At 43.9% G+C, this 15,489-nt stretch overlaps 1 protein-coding gene across 3 annotated transcripts in view; it reads left to right on the forward strand.

Annotated features, from left to right (window-relative positions):
• Nucleotides 1-13,980, forward strand: part of VPS35L (VPS35 endosomal protein sorting factor like) — a 47,043-nt gene extending 33,063 nt beyond the window's left edge. For 2 of the 3 annotated variants that reach the window (XM_087942128.1, XM_087942130.1), the window contains exons 23-31: nucleotides 336-399; nucleotides 1,512-1,610; nucleotides 3,541-3,618; nucleotides 4,289-4,403; nucleotides 8,177-8,316; nucleotides 9,596-9,761; nucleotides 9,954-10,072; nucleotides 13,041-13,187; nucleotides 13,625-13,980. In XM_087942128.1, coding sequence (XP_087798254.1) covers nucleotides 336-399; nucleotides 1,512-1,610; nucleotides 3,541-3,618; nucleotides 4,289-4,403; nucleotides 8,177-8,316; nucleotides 9,596-9,761; nucleotides 9,954-10,072; nucleotides 13,041-13,187; nucleotides 13,625-13,723 — 1,027 coding nt within the window. In that variant the 3' untranslated portion in view covers nucleotides 13,724-13,980. The remainder of the gene's footprint in view (nucleotides 1-335; nucleotides 400-1,511; nucleotides 1,611-3,540; nucleotides 3,619-4,288; nucleotides 4,404-8,176; nucleotides 8,317-9,595; nucleotides 9,762-9,953; nucleotides 10,073-13,040; nucleotides 13,188-13,624) is intronic. The other variant, XM_087942129.1, reaches the window with a different exon arrangement.
• The last annotated feature ends 1,509 nt before the right edge of the window (nucleotides 13,981-15,489 follow it).

The following is a 15,489-nucleotide window of genomic DNA, read 5'->3' on the forward strand; positions in this document are numbered from 1 at the left end:
ATACATACAGTGTGTCAGTTGGTTACAGATCTTTTGTGCTATCCTTTTGTAGTCCTTACTCACAGCCTACAGCAAACGTGGCTTTCTTGAGAACACCCATTTGGTGCTTCTAACACTAAACAAACGCTGTATGGGTAGTCCTCAACTTACAACCATTTGTCCAGTGAGCATTTGAAGTTACAACAGCCCTGAAAAAAAAGGGACTTACGACAGGTTTTTCACACTTAAGATTGTGACAATCTGGGCGCTTGTCCAGAGCTATCTGTAGGCCCTGTAAGGAATCGCACAAACATTGTATTTTTGAACAACTGACGCTTTAAAGTGTTCTTTTCTAGCGCGCTGACACTGGAAGACGAAAAGCGAACGCTGGCATCTTTGATCAATGGATTTGTAAGAATGGTAAGAAATCTGTTTCTGGGGTGGGGGAAATGACTTTGAGTCAAACGTTGCCTAGTGATTTCCTGGCCAGTTTTTTTTGGGGGGTGGATTTTGGAAGTGGTGTACCATTGGCTCCTCCTTCCAAGGGTTCAGACAAAGCGACTGGCCCAAGGCCACCCACCTGGGAGAACTAGAAGTCACAAGTCTCTCCCAGTTTGTAGCCTGGTGCCTTTTCCCCATGACGCCAAACTGGTTCTCCTGCTTTGTGGTTACTGCCTTTTAAATCTTTATTTGGGCTCATTTTGTGGAGAACGTTCTGGTGGTTATGATGGACCCTATCAGGGGTGGGCTTCAAATTTTTTTTAGCGACGGGTTCTCTGCCCGGTTGCTGGGTGGGCCTGGCCTGGCCAGCCTCTTGCACCACGGCGGGATGTGTGTGTGTGTGTTTTTGCCGTTCTCAGGCTCCGGAGGCTTTCCTCTGAGCCTCCAGGAGGGTGAAAACTGCCTCCCCGGGCCCCGGAGGCTCTCTGGAAGCCAAAATCGGGCCCATTTCCGGCCTTTCCAAACTCCCAGGAAGCCCGTTTTTCACTTTCCTCGAGTCTCCATGCAGGCCCTGCACTTAACCTGCATCTAAAACTGGCCGTATGGGAACTCCTGGGAGGGGGGAGGGGGGCAGCCAGGAGTGGGATTTGGAGGTTCTCTGAACTGCACAGACTCTTCGCTAGGGGCTCTCCCGAAACCCCTGCGAACCCCCAGGCAGCCCAGCCCTGGACCTTACAGGTCTTGAAATTCACCTTTTCTCATCTTTAGACTGTGCCTAATCCAACCCTCGCAACTTCACCCGGAGGAGGAACGTATCATAGGTTGCTGTTGGACAGGAATGCTCTGTGGGAGGAGGTCCCTTTTTGGGCTTGTAGATGTCCATTCTTCCTTGGGAGTGTGAGAAAAGGGGGGGAAATCCGAATTTCTAAATGAAACGAGGAAGAAAAAGCCTTTCCCTTATCGGCAGGGAGGTAGATACAGGCGCTTCCTGGCAACTCTTTCCTTAGAGACCCCGCTGCCAATAAGAATGGAAAGAATGGGTAACTGGACACCGCGGTGACATCTCCCCCTGTGAATCTCTTTAATCCCAGGTATCGTTTGGCCGGGATTTTGAGCAGCAGCTGAATTTTTACGTGGAAGCCCGATCCATGTTTTGCAACTTGGAACCTGTGCTGGTCCAGCTCATCCATGTAAGCATAGTTTGACGGGCAAAATGAGCGGCGTGGCTATTTTTTTTTGCTCCTTGTGGTTTTTGTATATTGTCATTGCTGACATTTCTCTCAGCCCTGCAAGGTCAACTTCCTCAAGGCTTGAACAGGAGCGCAGGAAGATTTGGACACTCTGTTAGATCAGATATTGGAAGGTGGTTGCCATAAATAGCAATAGCACTTAGGCTTATATACCGCTTTACAGCCCCCTCTAAGTGGTTTACAGAGTCAGCATCTTGCCCTCAACAATCTGGGTCCTCCTTTTACCCACCTTGGAAGGATGGAAGGCTGAGTCAACAACCTTGAGCCTGGTCAGATTTGAACTGCCAATTTGTAGGCAGCTGGCAGTCCGCAGAAGTAGCCTGCAGTACTGCACTTTAACCACTGTACCACATGGCTCAAAAAGGCGAACATTGGCTATGGGAGTTGGATGTGGCAATGTTTGCTTCTCTTTCTGAATTAGCAGCACGGATGGGATCTGGGTCTCCATGTGGTCCCGCTAATGCATAACCTGAGCTGCTATTCCAGGACAGTAAGCTGATGCCACATTTTAAGAATGTCACTTTTGGATTGTTCTTTAAAGCAGTTTCTAGTGTTTAATCCTTTATATTTTCACTGTCCAGGGCAACTTTGACTAAGTTAAGATATGTGGACTTCCAATTCCCAGAATTCTGGGAGTTTAAGTCCTAATGGAGGCCACGTGTAGGAAAAGAGCAAGCAGAGCTGGAAGATGGAGTTAAATGTGTCATGAGTTTAGAGTCCTTGTGTTGCCACAAGAAATCCAAATTCAGCCCCCCCTTGAATTCCATTGGCCCTTATCTAGCATCAGTTTAATGCTGACCATTAGTTGACCACATTCTTCTGAATAAATCTTCTATGCCTAAGAAATAGTCCTGATTCTTTGCACCTATCGCCATGCTAGTTGTCCTCTTGGGTTAAGAAAAAAACAACAGGATACACTATTCTCAATCAACTAATTTTAGGAAAGCACTCCAGAGGGTTAATGTCATTGCCCAGAGGATCATGGGTTGCCCTCTCCCCTCTTTGGAAGAGCTTTATAGCTCCCGCTGCCTTAAGAAAGTTCAAAACATCCTAAACATCCATCTCATCCTGGGCTCTTTTTTTTTTTTTTTTTTGAACTATTACCATCTGGCAGACAGTACAGGACAATAAAAACAAGGACAAATAGGCTGAAAAACAGCTTCTATCCCAGGGCAGTAACTCTATTGCATTCTGCTGTATAGTGCAGTGTTGGTGTGGTATCATACCTCCGGTTCAATGTGTGAAGGGTAAAGGATGTGTGTTTGTGTTTATTTTCATGGTCATGATGTGCACTGAAGATGGTGTTTGATTTCGTTGTACAAGGTGCAATGATAATAAAGTAAACTAAAAACTAAAACTAATTTAAGGTACAGTGCAACGTCACTGATCATCTAAAACACTTAGACTCCAGCATCCCTTTGATCTACCTGGGTGATTCTCCCAGCCTCATTTACCTTCAGGTCCCCTCATGTGTTTGCTCTATCTTTGTACAGGTTTTATGATTTGTGTGTGTGTGTGCAGAATGAAACACACCTTGCATATCTTGTGTGTCATAGCATATCTTTGGAGTTCTTCCTTCCTTCGCTCCTGAATCTAATTAAGCTCTATCCCATGAAGTGCTCTTGGTATTGATAAAGGAGAATATCTGTAGCTCAGGGAGGTTGAAATGAGGGGTCCTTGGTGCTCTCTCAGCTTGATTGTTTTCTGCAGAGATTTCATTACCCAACTAGGTAACATCATCAGTGCTAGAAGGGAGTCGGGTTTGCTCTCTGTTTATATAGAAGTGCTTTGGGCAGTCAAGAAACTCCCAGGTCCATAAGTTGTGTGGATGCAGAGTTGTTCACGTCGGTAACATTATTTTCCAAAACAGAGCGTGAATCAGCTGGCGATGGAAACAAGAAAAGTAATGAAAGGGAATCATTCCAGAAAAACTGCGGCATTTGTCAGGGTAAGTGCAGACATGGAACAATCGGTGATTGAGAGTTAGCCCTCAATCTTGGCTTGATGATTCCTTGTAAGTAAAAAGATCTCAGTCTGATTGACATCTTCTCCAATGACTGGATCAGAGGTGGTATTCAGCAGGTTCTGACCGGTTCTGGAGAACTGCTAGCAAAAATTTTGAGTAGTTTGGAGAACTGGCAAATCCCACCTCTGACTGGCCCTGCCAACCCCATCTATTCTCTGCTTCCCATTGAGTCCCAGCTGACCAGCTGGGTCTCCTTGGGTTGCCCTGCACAGGAGAACGGAACTGGAAAGCAGGTTAGGGGGGTGGGGAGGGAATGGGGATTCTGCAGTATCCTTACCCTGCCACGCCCACCAAGCCACGCCCACAGAACCGGTAGTCAAAAAATGTGAATCCCACCACTGGACTGAATCCACCTTTTAAAAGACTTGCGAAAACTTCATCAACAGGTTTCTTGTTTGGCCTACATTACATTATACTGTATATTTATTACATTAAACATAAGGCATCATAGGCAAAATGAAGAGTGCGGAGTAAGGTGGGCGGTGCATAAGCTTAATAAATATTTTTTAAAATATGGTTAATGCGGTGAACGTTAAATATTAAAAGTCTGAATCTAAGAAACCTGGCTGTGATTGATCTTTCCTAATTCCAGGCTTGTGTCGCCTTCTGCTTCATAACGATCCCATCGCTGACCGGCATTTTTACCCGTCTCAATTTGTACCTGCACTCTGGACAAGTTGCCTTGGCTAATCAGTGCCTTTCACAAGGTAAAACTGCAAGAGCAATAAGCTCTGCACAATTTTCTAAGGCGATGTTGTTATTGTTGTTGTTGTTGATTTCAGAGATTAGAGAGGCAAAACCAAAGAGAGTTGCTCAAATTTCTAACTCTTCCCCTGTAAAGAGCTTGAGAAGGGACTCTGCTTCCCATGGTTTGGTCCTTGGCAGAAGAGAGACAATTTACAGAGGGAATAGGTGGGTGAAAAACAGTTCTACTATACGAGTAGTCCTCGACTTAACAAGGATTCGTTTAGCGATCATTTGAAGTTACAAGGGCACTGAAAAAAAGTGACTTAGGACTGCTTCTCCCCCACTTAGGACCATTTTTAGTCACCTGATCAAAATTTGGATGCTTAGGCAACCGACATCTTTTTACAATGGTTTGTTGGTGTCCCAGGGTCATGGGATCACTGTTTGCAATCTTCCCAGCTGGCTTCCCCGACAAGCAAAGTCGTTAGGAAAAGTCGGGTTTGCTTAATGACTGCAGGACTCATTTACAACGGTCTTGCTTAGGAACAGAAATTCTGGTCCTGATTATAACTGCAAGTCAAGGACTACTAGATAGCAATAGCAATGAGCCCGTGTTCGGATTCACAAAGATGTGAAGGCTTGTGCCTTCTTTTGTGCTTTTCTTGAGAAGAACGCAACCGAACGAATGATTAATTATGACTGCATTTTGCCGTTGGAACATTTTTTATTCGTTTTATAAGGCTGTGTGAAAAAGCAAAAAATGAAAATAATGAGAAACGAAGGGAAGGAAAAATGAACAGGACTGCATTTTGTTAAAAACACAAAACCGTGTCCCTTGCAGACAGATAAAGAAGAGAGAGAAATCGGCATTTCCTCAATTAAAGTTTCTCTACTCCTTCTAAATTTTCTCACGCTATTGTCCAATCAGAAGCAGTGCAAAACATCTTTCTTTGTAACAGCCTATCTTGTTTCTCTCCCCCATTGATTCTTTTGAAGAAGAAAAAAAGCTGCAAAACCAGGGAGGAGGGGAAATAATAAACCTGCAAATATTATAGGAAACAACCCAAAAGTAAAATTATCCCCTTTATCTTGTCTGAAGCGGAGAAATTCAAAGAATGGACAAAGCAGGGTTTGTTTTCTGTAGAAAACAACACTCCAAACCGGTGAGGGTTGGAATACTTGGAAGCAAAACAAAAGATTTCAGTTAAATATTAAAAAAAAGAAAAAAAGATTAGTTCTCTCTCTTAGAATCAGGGTTGTGTGTTGTGATGAGGGATGGACAGAGAAGGAGAAAGTTGCAAGGCCCCAGGATTTTGTGCATAATTTAGATGGTTCCTGTCCTTTGCAAAGGAGAATTGGATCCTGCCCTATTCAGACCAATAACAAATATTGTCAGCATTGCGCACTTTAGCACTTTACGAGCAAATTCCAGCTGTAAAGACAAACAAGTTGATGTGATACACTGACTAAGCCCTTTCCTGCAAAGCTGTGGCTTTCCTTTTGTTTAGGCATCATTTGGTGGGCATCATGAGAACAGAAGGGTTTAAAGTAACGCTGACTGTACCATCCAGGCACATTTTCAAAACAATAGGTTTAGTCAGGGGGGGACATTTTGTATTTATTTGTAGACAAGCCAGCATGAAGTCACTTTTCAGCACCCGCCAGCTGTGATGGCTTCATTGCTGTTGTTGTTGTTCCCTCCCCGATAATTCGTGGGTGCGTTTGTTTGCTCCGAATCTTCACTTGCCCTCTCTCTGGAGGAGGTTGGGAGGACTGAAAATAGTTCTGAAGACAATAAGAATTAGCTCTGGAAAGAATAGATGTTCTTTGGAAAGAGGATTCTGAATTGTATCATCTTTTTTCAATGCTGTCCAGGGTCATCTTGAGTTTCGCAATCCAGTCCTGGTTATTTGGTTTTATAGGCCGGTTTGATATTGGCTCTAGAAAAATGCAAGGCAAAATGTCTCCATTTCCACCTTTTGCAACTTGAAGGTGTGTGGACTACAACTCCCAGAATTCTGCCAAGGTTGAAATTTCTAGCAGTGGCTCTGCTGGTTAGGGAGAGTGTGGAATCAAAGCTGATCTGTTTGGAGGATATCCCCATGGAGGAACACCACTTACCCAATTTGCAGTAGCCAACTGCACTATTATATCTTGTTAAATAGATTTGCTAGTGGTGCAAAAGACCATTTGTAGCTCAGGGTTGAACTGCAAGGGGTCCTTGGTGCTCTCTGAGTTTGGTTATTATCTTGTAGATGTTTCATTACCCAACTAGGTAACATCATCAATGCTAGAAGGGAATGAGGTTTGCAGAGTAGAGGAGAAAGAGGATTGCGAGGCCCTTGGTGCTCTCTGAGCTTGCTGCTTTTCTTGCAGATGTTTCATTACCCGACTAGGTAACATCATCAATGCTAGAAGGGTTTGTGGAGGGAGGAGGAAGAAGAGGGAGAGGAGGAACAGGGCAACTGTTTGGTCCTTGGCGCTCTCTGAGCTTGGTGGTTTTCTTGCAGATGTTTCACTACCCAACTAGGTAACATCATCAGTTCTAGAAGGGAATGGAGTTTGCAGAGTGGAAGAGAAGAGGAGGACATTGAGGTCCTTGGTACTCTCTGAGCTTTGCTATTTTGTTGTAGACCTTTCCTTACCTTAGGTAACATCATCATTGCTAGACAACACAGTGCTAGATTAGCTGCTCTTATTGCACATATCTATAAACACACTGAAAGGGAGACATAGCTTTGCCAGGATCTGGCTGTCCATAACTTTCAGTAGAAAGGTCTTCTCCAACCCTCAAGGATGACTCAGTTGTGAGGATCCATCCATTTGGTTCATTCAACAGATGAAAGTTAAAAACAACAACTGAGTTTGCACCAAGGGTAAATCCAGCCAGAGTAACATTGGAAGAGAAAGATCAACTTTTAGTGATCAAGTGGTTTTCAAAAAGGGTTATCAAGTGTCCAGGTTTGGTTCAGTTGGCATGCAGCTGGTCTTGGCTTTCCTTGTGGACAATCACGGTTTGATCCAGGCTTGTCCTCAACTGACGTTCTACTACCACAGTTTCCATCAGTTTTGGATCTAAACAGGCTCTGTGGTTTATGTAAAAAGTGAAATTATCCTGGGATGAAAGGATGATCTTAATTACATACTTTTGCGTGCAGCAACTTGAGTCAGTCGTCTGCCTTCAAAATGCAAATTGTGTTGTTTGACTTTAGCGATAACACAAACACTGAGCTCTTTCATGCAAGCTATTCACTCTGATGTACACATATGTTTGTCCCTAATTGTTGTTTTTCACCTAAAGTGAACTGAGGTGGGATAAGTGAGTTGATGAAAGCTACACTTAAAAAAAATAAGGGAGATGTATAATTTTAGAAGCCCAAAATATGTTTGTTTACCGAATTAGATTAGATAGGTTTTTTTTTTTTTTCCCCCCCTTGGTGGTAAAATTGAATTTGTCCTCTGGTGTGATTATAGTCTAGACACTAGATAGTGCATGTTTTTAAAACCAGAATAACTGAAGAGAAGGCTTGAAATTCATACATTCTGTGACTTTTGCCTTAAGAATCTTTAGGAATAAAATCTTGTGTTCTGGGAAAAGAGCGGTTGAAATTTAAGATATAAGTATAGTAGCCCAATCCATTCATTTAATGAGCACAAGATATTTCCTTATTTCCTTTTCGTTTTAGTTCATTGGGCTTTTGATGGCAAACCATTTTTAAATAACAGGCATGTTGATCGAGCTAAGTTTGATCTGCTAATGAAATCCCCCCCCTCAACTTTGATCTCTTTATAGCTGACGCCTTTTTCAGAGCGGGAATCAGTCTGGTTCCTGAGGTACCCAAGATGATCAGCATAGACGGGAAGCTGCGGCCTTCGGAAGGCTACCTCTTAGAATTCCTCTGCAACTTCTTTTCAACTTTGTTAATCGTTCCTGTAAGTGGAGAAGATAAGGAGGCTAGTAACACCAGTTAGTAATTGCCAGCTGAAGGCTGGGCCTTGCTTAGACCAGATAGTTTTCCTCCCCTTGGGCTGAAAATGTGGGAGACAGAAGGAAAGAGGCAAACGGCTTTCAAATCAAATCACTTCTCTATGGCAGCCGTAAATCAGCAACCCGATAAAGATCAAACGAATTAAAATTTCTCTGTCTCTCTCTCTTGCTCCCTCACTGAAGTTAAAAAGAAAAGAAGTAAATACGGCTCTTCAAATGCAAAGAGGGTGCTGAGCCAAAACATCTGGAACAGAACCTTTACCAAAACAACAACAACAAAAACAACTTTGAGTCAATCTTGACCCCTGGCAATTGCTTGGATAAAACCCTGCAGTTTTCTTGGCAATATTTGGGAAGTGGTTTGCCATTGCTTCCTTCCTAGGGCCAAGGGAGAGGGAGAGGGAGAGAGAGAGAGAGAGAGAGAGAGAGAGCAGCCCAAGGTTGCCCAGCTGTGCCTAACATAAGACTAGAACTCTCAGTCTCCCATCTTTTTTGCTTGGTGCCTTAACCACTACACCAAAGTGGCTGCTTTTTGTAATTTTCATGGCCCTCTAAAATGTTGACTGTGAGTTATTCTGCTTTGCACCACGTAAAGGCCGATTGCGCTTTTGCAGTAATAAGCAGAAAGCAAAACTCAGGAGGAGGAGGAGGAGATGAAGAGGAGGAGGTGGAGGAGGACTGTAGGGTCCCTGGTGCTCTCTGAGCGTGCTTGTTTTCATTGCAGAGTTTCATTACCCAACTGGGGTACCCAGTCGACCTAGGAAACATCATCAATACACCAATGGTGTTACCTAGTTGGATAAGGAAACATTTGCAAGAAAACAATCAAGATCAGAGAGCATCAAGGACCCCAGTCGTTCTCCTCCTCCTCCTCCTCCCCCTCCTCCCCAAAACATCAATCCCTTCTAAGACGGATGATGTTATCTAGTTGGGTAATGAAATGTCTGCAGGAAACAACCAAGCTCAGAGAGCACACAGGATGCCCTACTTGGAATGTCCTTGGAAGGGCTATACGCTGTTACTGGAAGACGTTCAAGAGAGCAACTGCATGTCCATTCAGACAGTGACTCAACCCAGTGTCTGACTATTTTGCCCCACCTCCCTCTATGTTGCATTCTAAGGCTTAGTCTTAAGCCCTCCGATATAAATCCTTTTAAGACATTAGGGTTCAGGGAAAGCGATCGGTCAATACGTGGTAGTGTCTCATCCGCCTTTGTTCCCCAGGACCATCCTGAACAAGGTGTGCTGTTCCTCGTGCGGGGGCTGCTCAACGTTATCCAGGATTACACTTGGGAAGATAACAGCGATGACAAAGTCAAAATTTACACCAATGTGGTGCATCTTCTCTCTGCAATGGGTCAAGAGACCTACCTCTATCACATAGACAAAGGTGAGAGGGAGGAAGATAGAGCAGGGAGATGGCAGCAGAAGGTTCCTCCATTGTTAACTTTACTTCATATTTTTATTTTGTTTTAGATACTGGTTACCCTTCTAAATTCTAAATTTAATTTTTTTATATAGTTAGCCTTCTAAATACATATTGACCTCCCTTTCCGTATGTAATCTTTTCCCCTCCCCCCAGTTGAATCTAATGATACCTTGTATGGCGGAGACACCAAATTTTTGGCAGAAACGAGCAGGTTGTGTGAAACGGTGATCAGCCAAATCTTGGAGCATTTGAAGAACCTTGGAAAAGACGAGGTGAGAATGAACTGTTGGAGCTTTGTAACTGGAAAATAAACCTTTCTCTCCTGCTTTTGTCCCTCTCTAGCCTGACGTGGAATCCTGAGTTTTTTTTGTGTGGTTTAATTAGAATCTCTTATCCGTAAAACTTGATTGAGCCAAGTTGTAGGTCTCTGTAGTACAGGATACGGAGAGTTCTAAAGCAGGGATCTTGTTCGGAGTATTGCAGCGTAAATTGCAGCGCCAGAAAAGTAAACACAGATGGCTGATGCTTCGTTTAACTTCTTTATAAACACATAAAGTAAATTTTACCAACCAGTTGTAGATTTCTCCAACAAGGAGCAAACTCAAACAGAAGCAGACATGTTACAGGTTCGGAGCGGCAATCCAGGAGCTCAGAAACAGACATCAGTTTCACTTTCGTTCAGCAGGCAAGCAAGACACACAGCAGAGGAGAGAAGCGGTTTCATTTTCAATAGACAGACTCAGAGCTTAACATAGCTGCAGAGCTTAATTAGAGCCACGCCTAAGCTACTTCTAGTTTCAGTTTCCAAACAGTCTTCATTGACTGACTTAATTGCTACGCCTATTCATTGGCTGACCTTGTTACCATGCTCCATTGCAGTTCATGAATATATTCTGACAGATCTCCAACTGGAATTCTGGGAGTTGAAGTCCACAAGTCTTAAAAGTTGCCAAGGTTGGAGACCCCTGTTCTAAAGGATTCACAGACTTTCTCTCACCGCTGTTAAGAAGGCAGCGTTTCACAACCAGGGCCACATCCAGTTGTGTAGATTTCAAATCCCAGAATTCCACTGCCCAGCATAATCACTGATGAGAATTCTGGGAATTGAAGTCCACACACCTAGAAGTTGCCCAGGGGGCTGGTATAAACGGGTGGTCTGTGTTTGGACAGATTTCTGAATTTGGAGAATTCCACTCAGAAAACTATATGGGAATCAATGCAGCTTGCACAGTATTGATTGGATATGGCCATTATCAAAACAACCGTCTCCCTTAACAATGGAAATCTTGGACTCAGCTGTGGTCGTTAAGTCGAGGATTACCTGGACCTTCATTGCTGCCATCTGGACCAGCTCTACCTTCCAAACGGTCTTCAATGGCAGTCCCGTGTAGAGCACACCGCAGCAATCCAGCTGACTGCACTTGGGCAGCATTTGTTTTCTCCGTCTGCTTCCCTAGTTATAACTCACCCTCTGGGCGACTGTTAAGACTGGCTGAGTTTAAAGAGAGTTCCAGTGAAGGATGAAACACATTAATTGATGGGACAGGTCAACCGTGATCGCCTCACCAAGTCCTCTCCAAGAAATAGTTTTTCCATGGATGAGTAAACGGCTGGTAACTCTCGGCCGAGAAGTTCCTGGCTTTCTTTGCAAGCTTTATTCAGGGAAATGTACATTTTGACAAAAGGAGAGTTCAGGAGGAGGACTTGGTCTTCCACATGGGTGCTCAGTTGAGTTTGCCGTGGCATTTCCCCCAAATTTAGCAAGACCAGGCAACCCACCGATCCCTTCTCATTGTTTTCCACTTTGACTTCTCTTACCCTTGACGTGGGACGTTGTGGCTCAGCGGCTAAGGACGCTGAGCTTGTTGATCAGAAAGGTCAGCAGTTCAGCGGTTCGAATCCCTAGCGCCGCATAATGGAGTGAGCTCCTGTTACTTGTCCCAGCTTCTGCCAACCTGGCAGTTCGAAAGCACGTAAAAATGCAAGTAGACCAATAGGGACCACCTTTGGTGGGAAGAGAACAGCGTTCCTCCGTGCGCCTTCGGTGTTTAGTCATGCTGGCCACATGACCCTGGAGACGTCTTCGGATAGCGCTGACTCTTTGGCTTTGTAATGGAGATGAGCACCGCTGTAACTTTGGTCACTCAGTGATTTGGGAACTTTGGTCACTCAGTGTTTGCCCAATGGCAAAGAGATTGTAGAAGTTTATTAGCCAATGTCTGAAGGACACTGGTTAGCCTGTGCCCTGCTATGCCATAGTGTCACATTAGGATACTCACCAAAGTCATATGTTATACATACACCCGATTTGGCTCTTGGCAACGATTGGTTCGTGGGTGAAATAACTGTAGCCAAACAAGAAGAGAGTAAACACCTTTAATTGTGATTGCGGTGAACCTCTTTAAAACCAGTGGTGTAATAGTTGAGAGTGAAACTCCAACCTTTCCAGTAGGGCTAGCCTTAGTTGGCAAATGTAGGTTGAATGGGGGCAGGGATCCTCTGTCGTTTGCAGTGATTTGCACCACTCTGCATAGGGTTAGTCCTTGACTTACAATCACAATTGAGATTAAGAATTTCCATTGCTAGGCAAGGCACCCCTGATCTGACAACTTTTGCCAATGGTTGCTGAGCAAACCACTATGTTAAATAAATCATGTGGTCCTTAAGCAAATCTGGCTTAATATGATATGACAGCAGTATATCAGTATTTGAGAAGCTGCCACAAAGAGGAGGGGGTCAATTTATTTTCCAAAGCCCCAGAAGGCAGGACAGGAAACAATGGATGGAAACTAATCAAGGAGAGAAGCAACCTGGAATTAAGGAGAAACCAGTGGAACAGCTTGCCTCCAGAAGTGGTTGGTGGGTGGGTGGTTTTTAAGAAGAGACTGGACAAGTCGTCTGAAATAATATAGTCTCCAACTTGAGCAGGGGGCTGGACTAGAAGACCTCCAAGGTCCCTTCCAGCTCTATTCTGTTTGGATTCACCTATCGATGTTATTTGTCGGAAGCCAGCTGGGAACATTGCAAACAGTGAACCTGGAATAAATACAGGCAGGTTGCAAAATGCCTGAATGTTGATCACGTGATTGTGAGGAAGCTGCCAGTCCTCTTAAGTGTGAAGATCTGTCGTTTGTCACTTTTCAGCGCCGCTGTAACTTTGCTCACTCAGTGTTTGTAAATCAAGGACTACCTGTACTGCTTAGCCGCCCCTTAAACGGACCCTTTTCTTATCATCGGCAGACTCTAAAGCGTCAAAGTCACCTGGCCCTCTGCTTCTTCAATAGCCTCTTGGCTCACGCCGATCTGCGGAACAACAAACTCAACCAGTTGGCCGTCAACCTGTGGAACCTGGCTCAGAAACATGGCTTTGCGGACACCAAAACCACAGTAAGACGGAAGCCCACCACCACATAAGGGCCTGGTGTGGGTGTGGGTGTGTTGATGAGGAAGGCGCCGTGGTGGCGCAGTGGTCAGAATGCAGTATTGCAGGCTGACTCTGCCCACTGCCAGAAGTTCGATCCTGAAGTTGATTCCACTTTCCATTCTTCCGAGGTGGGTAAAATGAGGACCCAGATTGTTGGGGGCAAGAGGCTGACTCTGTAAACCGCTTAGAGAAAGCTGCGTAAAGCACAGGGAAGCGGCATATAAGTTTAAGTGCAATTGCTACTGCAACCTCTCTTTAGTTCACCTACAGCCCTTAATTTGACACAATAAATTCATGCCTGAATCACTGGACCTTAAAAACACCCTTTAGGAGGGATGAGGCAGAGATGCATAACAATGTCAACTTTCACGATGCTTTTCCTCCCTGTTTCCTTTTCTAGGTCAAAACCTTGGAATACATCAAGCTGCAGAGTAAACACCCTGAATTCAGCCACTTTACAGAGCTGACGCTACGGCTCCCTTTGCAGTCAAGAACTTAAATGGATGTCCAACTGGGCAATTACATCCCTGGAAAGGTCGTTCTCCAAGCCCTTTAAACTCGCAAGCTGCCTCACAGGATGTGATCAGAGTTTGGTATCTTTTCCCTTTAAAAGGTCCCTTGGCGCACGATAAGATTTACTTGGTTGGAGAAGAAAAGGTAAATTTTCCTGGTGATACAGTCATTTTGGTAAAAAAAAAATGGTTTTGTTTCCCCACTACACAGCTGTTCATCATTAAACGTTGACTTTAATGTTAATGTTGGGTCAGTGAAATATTATCTTAATCATCACGGAGTGGAAAAAATAACTTTTAAATTCAAATTTGGCGGACTTGCAAAGGAAAGAAAGATGATTTGGGTTGGCAAGGTGAAAGAGAAAGGCAGTACTCACTAGCTTTAGAAAAGGGATAAACTAGAATTATTTGACACCTTTAAAATATATGCTTTGAAATCATCTAGTCAAGAAAGCACAATTGGGAAAACGTTAACATGTTGGGAAAGCCCCTGCAAAGTATATCCCAAACATTATGTTTAATTTAATCAAAAGAAGGACTAGGGGAGGCATGATAGCAGCGTTCCAAAATTTGAGCGGCTGCCACAAGGAAGAAGGGGTCAACCTAAGCACCAGAAGGCGGGAGACAAGAAGCAATAAGATAGAAAGAATCAATCTAGAACGAAGGAGAAATTTTCTGACAGTTGGAACAATTAGTGGGATAATTGTGAGAAGTTGTGAGTGCTCCAACACTGGAGGTTTTGAAGAAGGGATTTCCTGCTTGGGCAGGAGGTTGGATTAGAAGACCTCCCAGGTCCCTTCCAACTCTTTATCCTGTTAGGTAGTGAAAATAATTGTGTTTGCAGCACAGATCAGTTAATTCACAATGCATTTCCTTCAAAATGCATTTTAAAAAAATCTCGTAAGGATAGGAGGCATTTATATTCAGTATTAATCTTTGCAAGTAGTCCTTAGCTGGCTATTTTATGTTCCTATGATGCAGTCCTCATCTGCTTTTTAATTTATAATTGCCAGGGAGTGAGTGGAAGAGGTTTTGCTTTTAAATTGCTAGATGATGTAATCCTTCAAGAATAGGGGAGCAGCATTTTAGAAAAATATGCGTGTTGGTACAGCGCTGGCCTACAAAGCAAAAACGAAGGAATTCCAAACTGCAGAAGTCGGCGTTTTAAAATAAGCAGCCTTCATCTCAGCTTGATTTTGTATAAATGTTAAGGCTGGATTTGAGGAAGGTCTGAAAGGAAAAGGTGATGTCATACAACGTGAGGGGAAGGGGTGAGACAGAAGAAAAGGAGAATAAATGAGGTCAGGGTGCTCACAGCTTGCTTGTTCACTTACAGAGGTTTCATTACCCAACTAGGTAATATCATCAGTGCTAGAAGGGAATTTTTATACGGGTGGCTTATCCTGTCAGCGTTGGTGGGAACGTGGCCTTCTTCTTAGTAGTTCCTTGATTAGGCTGTTTGCTATTTGATTATCTGCATAGATAGTTTATTGATTGCCCAAACCACTTCTGTGTAAACAGAGAGAAAACCCTACTCCCCTTCTAGCAGTGATGATGTTACCTAATTGGGTCATGAAATGTCATCAAGAAAACCAAGCTCAGAGACCACCAAGGACTCCAGGTTCAACCCTGAGCTACAAATATGTCCTGGACTAGCAAAGAGGTGCAGAGATGCATCTTGGCCAGCCATGAAGATTATAATCTCTCTTGTAGATAACATATATTTACCTTGAGATACCACTTGAGACAGATG

This window comes from Notechis scutatus, chromosome 12 (assembly GCF_049901735.1).
Source record: "Notechis scutatus isolate UNSWTSFEM ecotype Mainland chromosome 12, rNotScu1.2, whole genome shotgun sequence".
NCBI lineage: Eukaryota > Metazoa > Chordata > Lepidosauria > Squamata > Elapidae > Notechis > Notechis scutatus.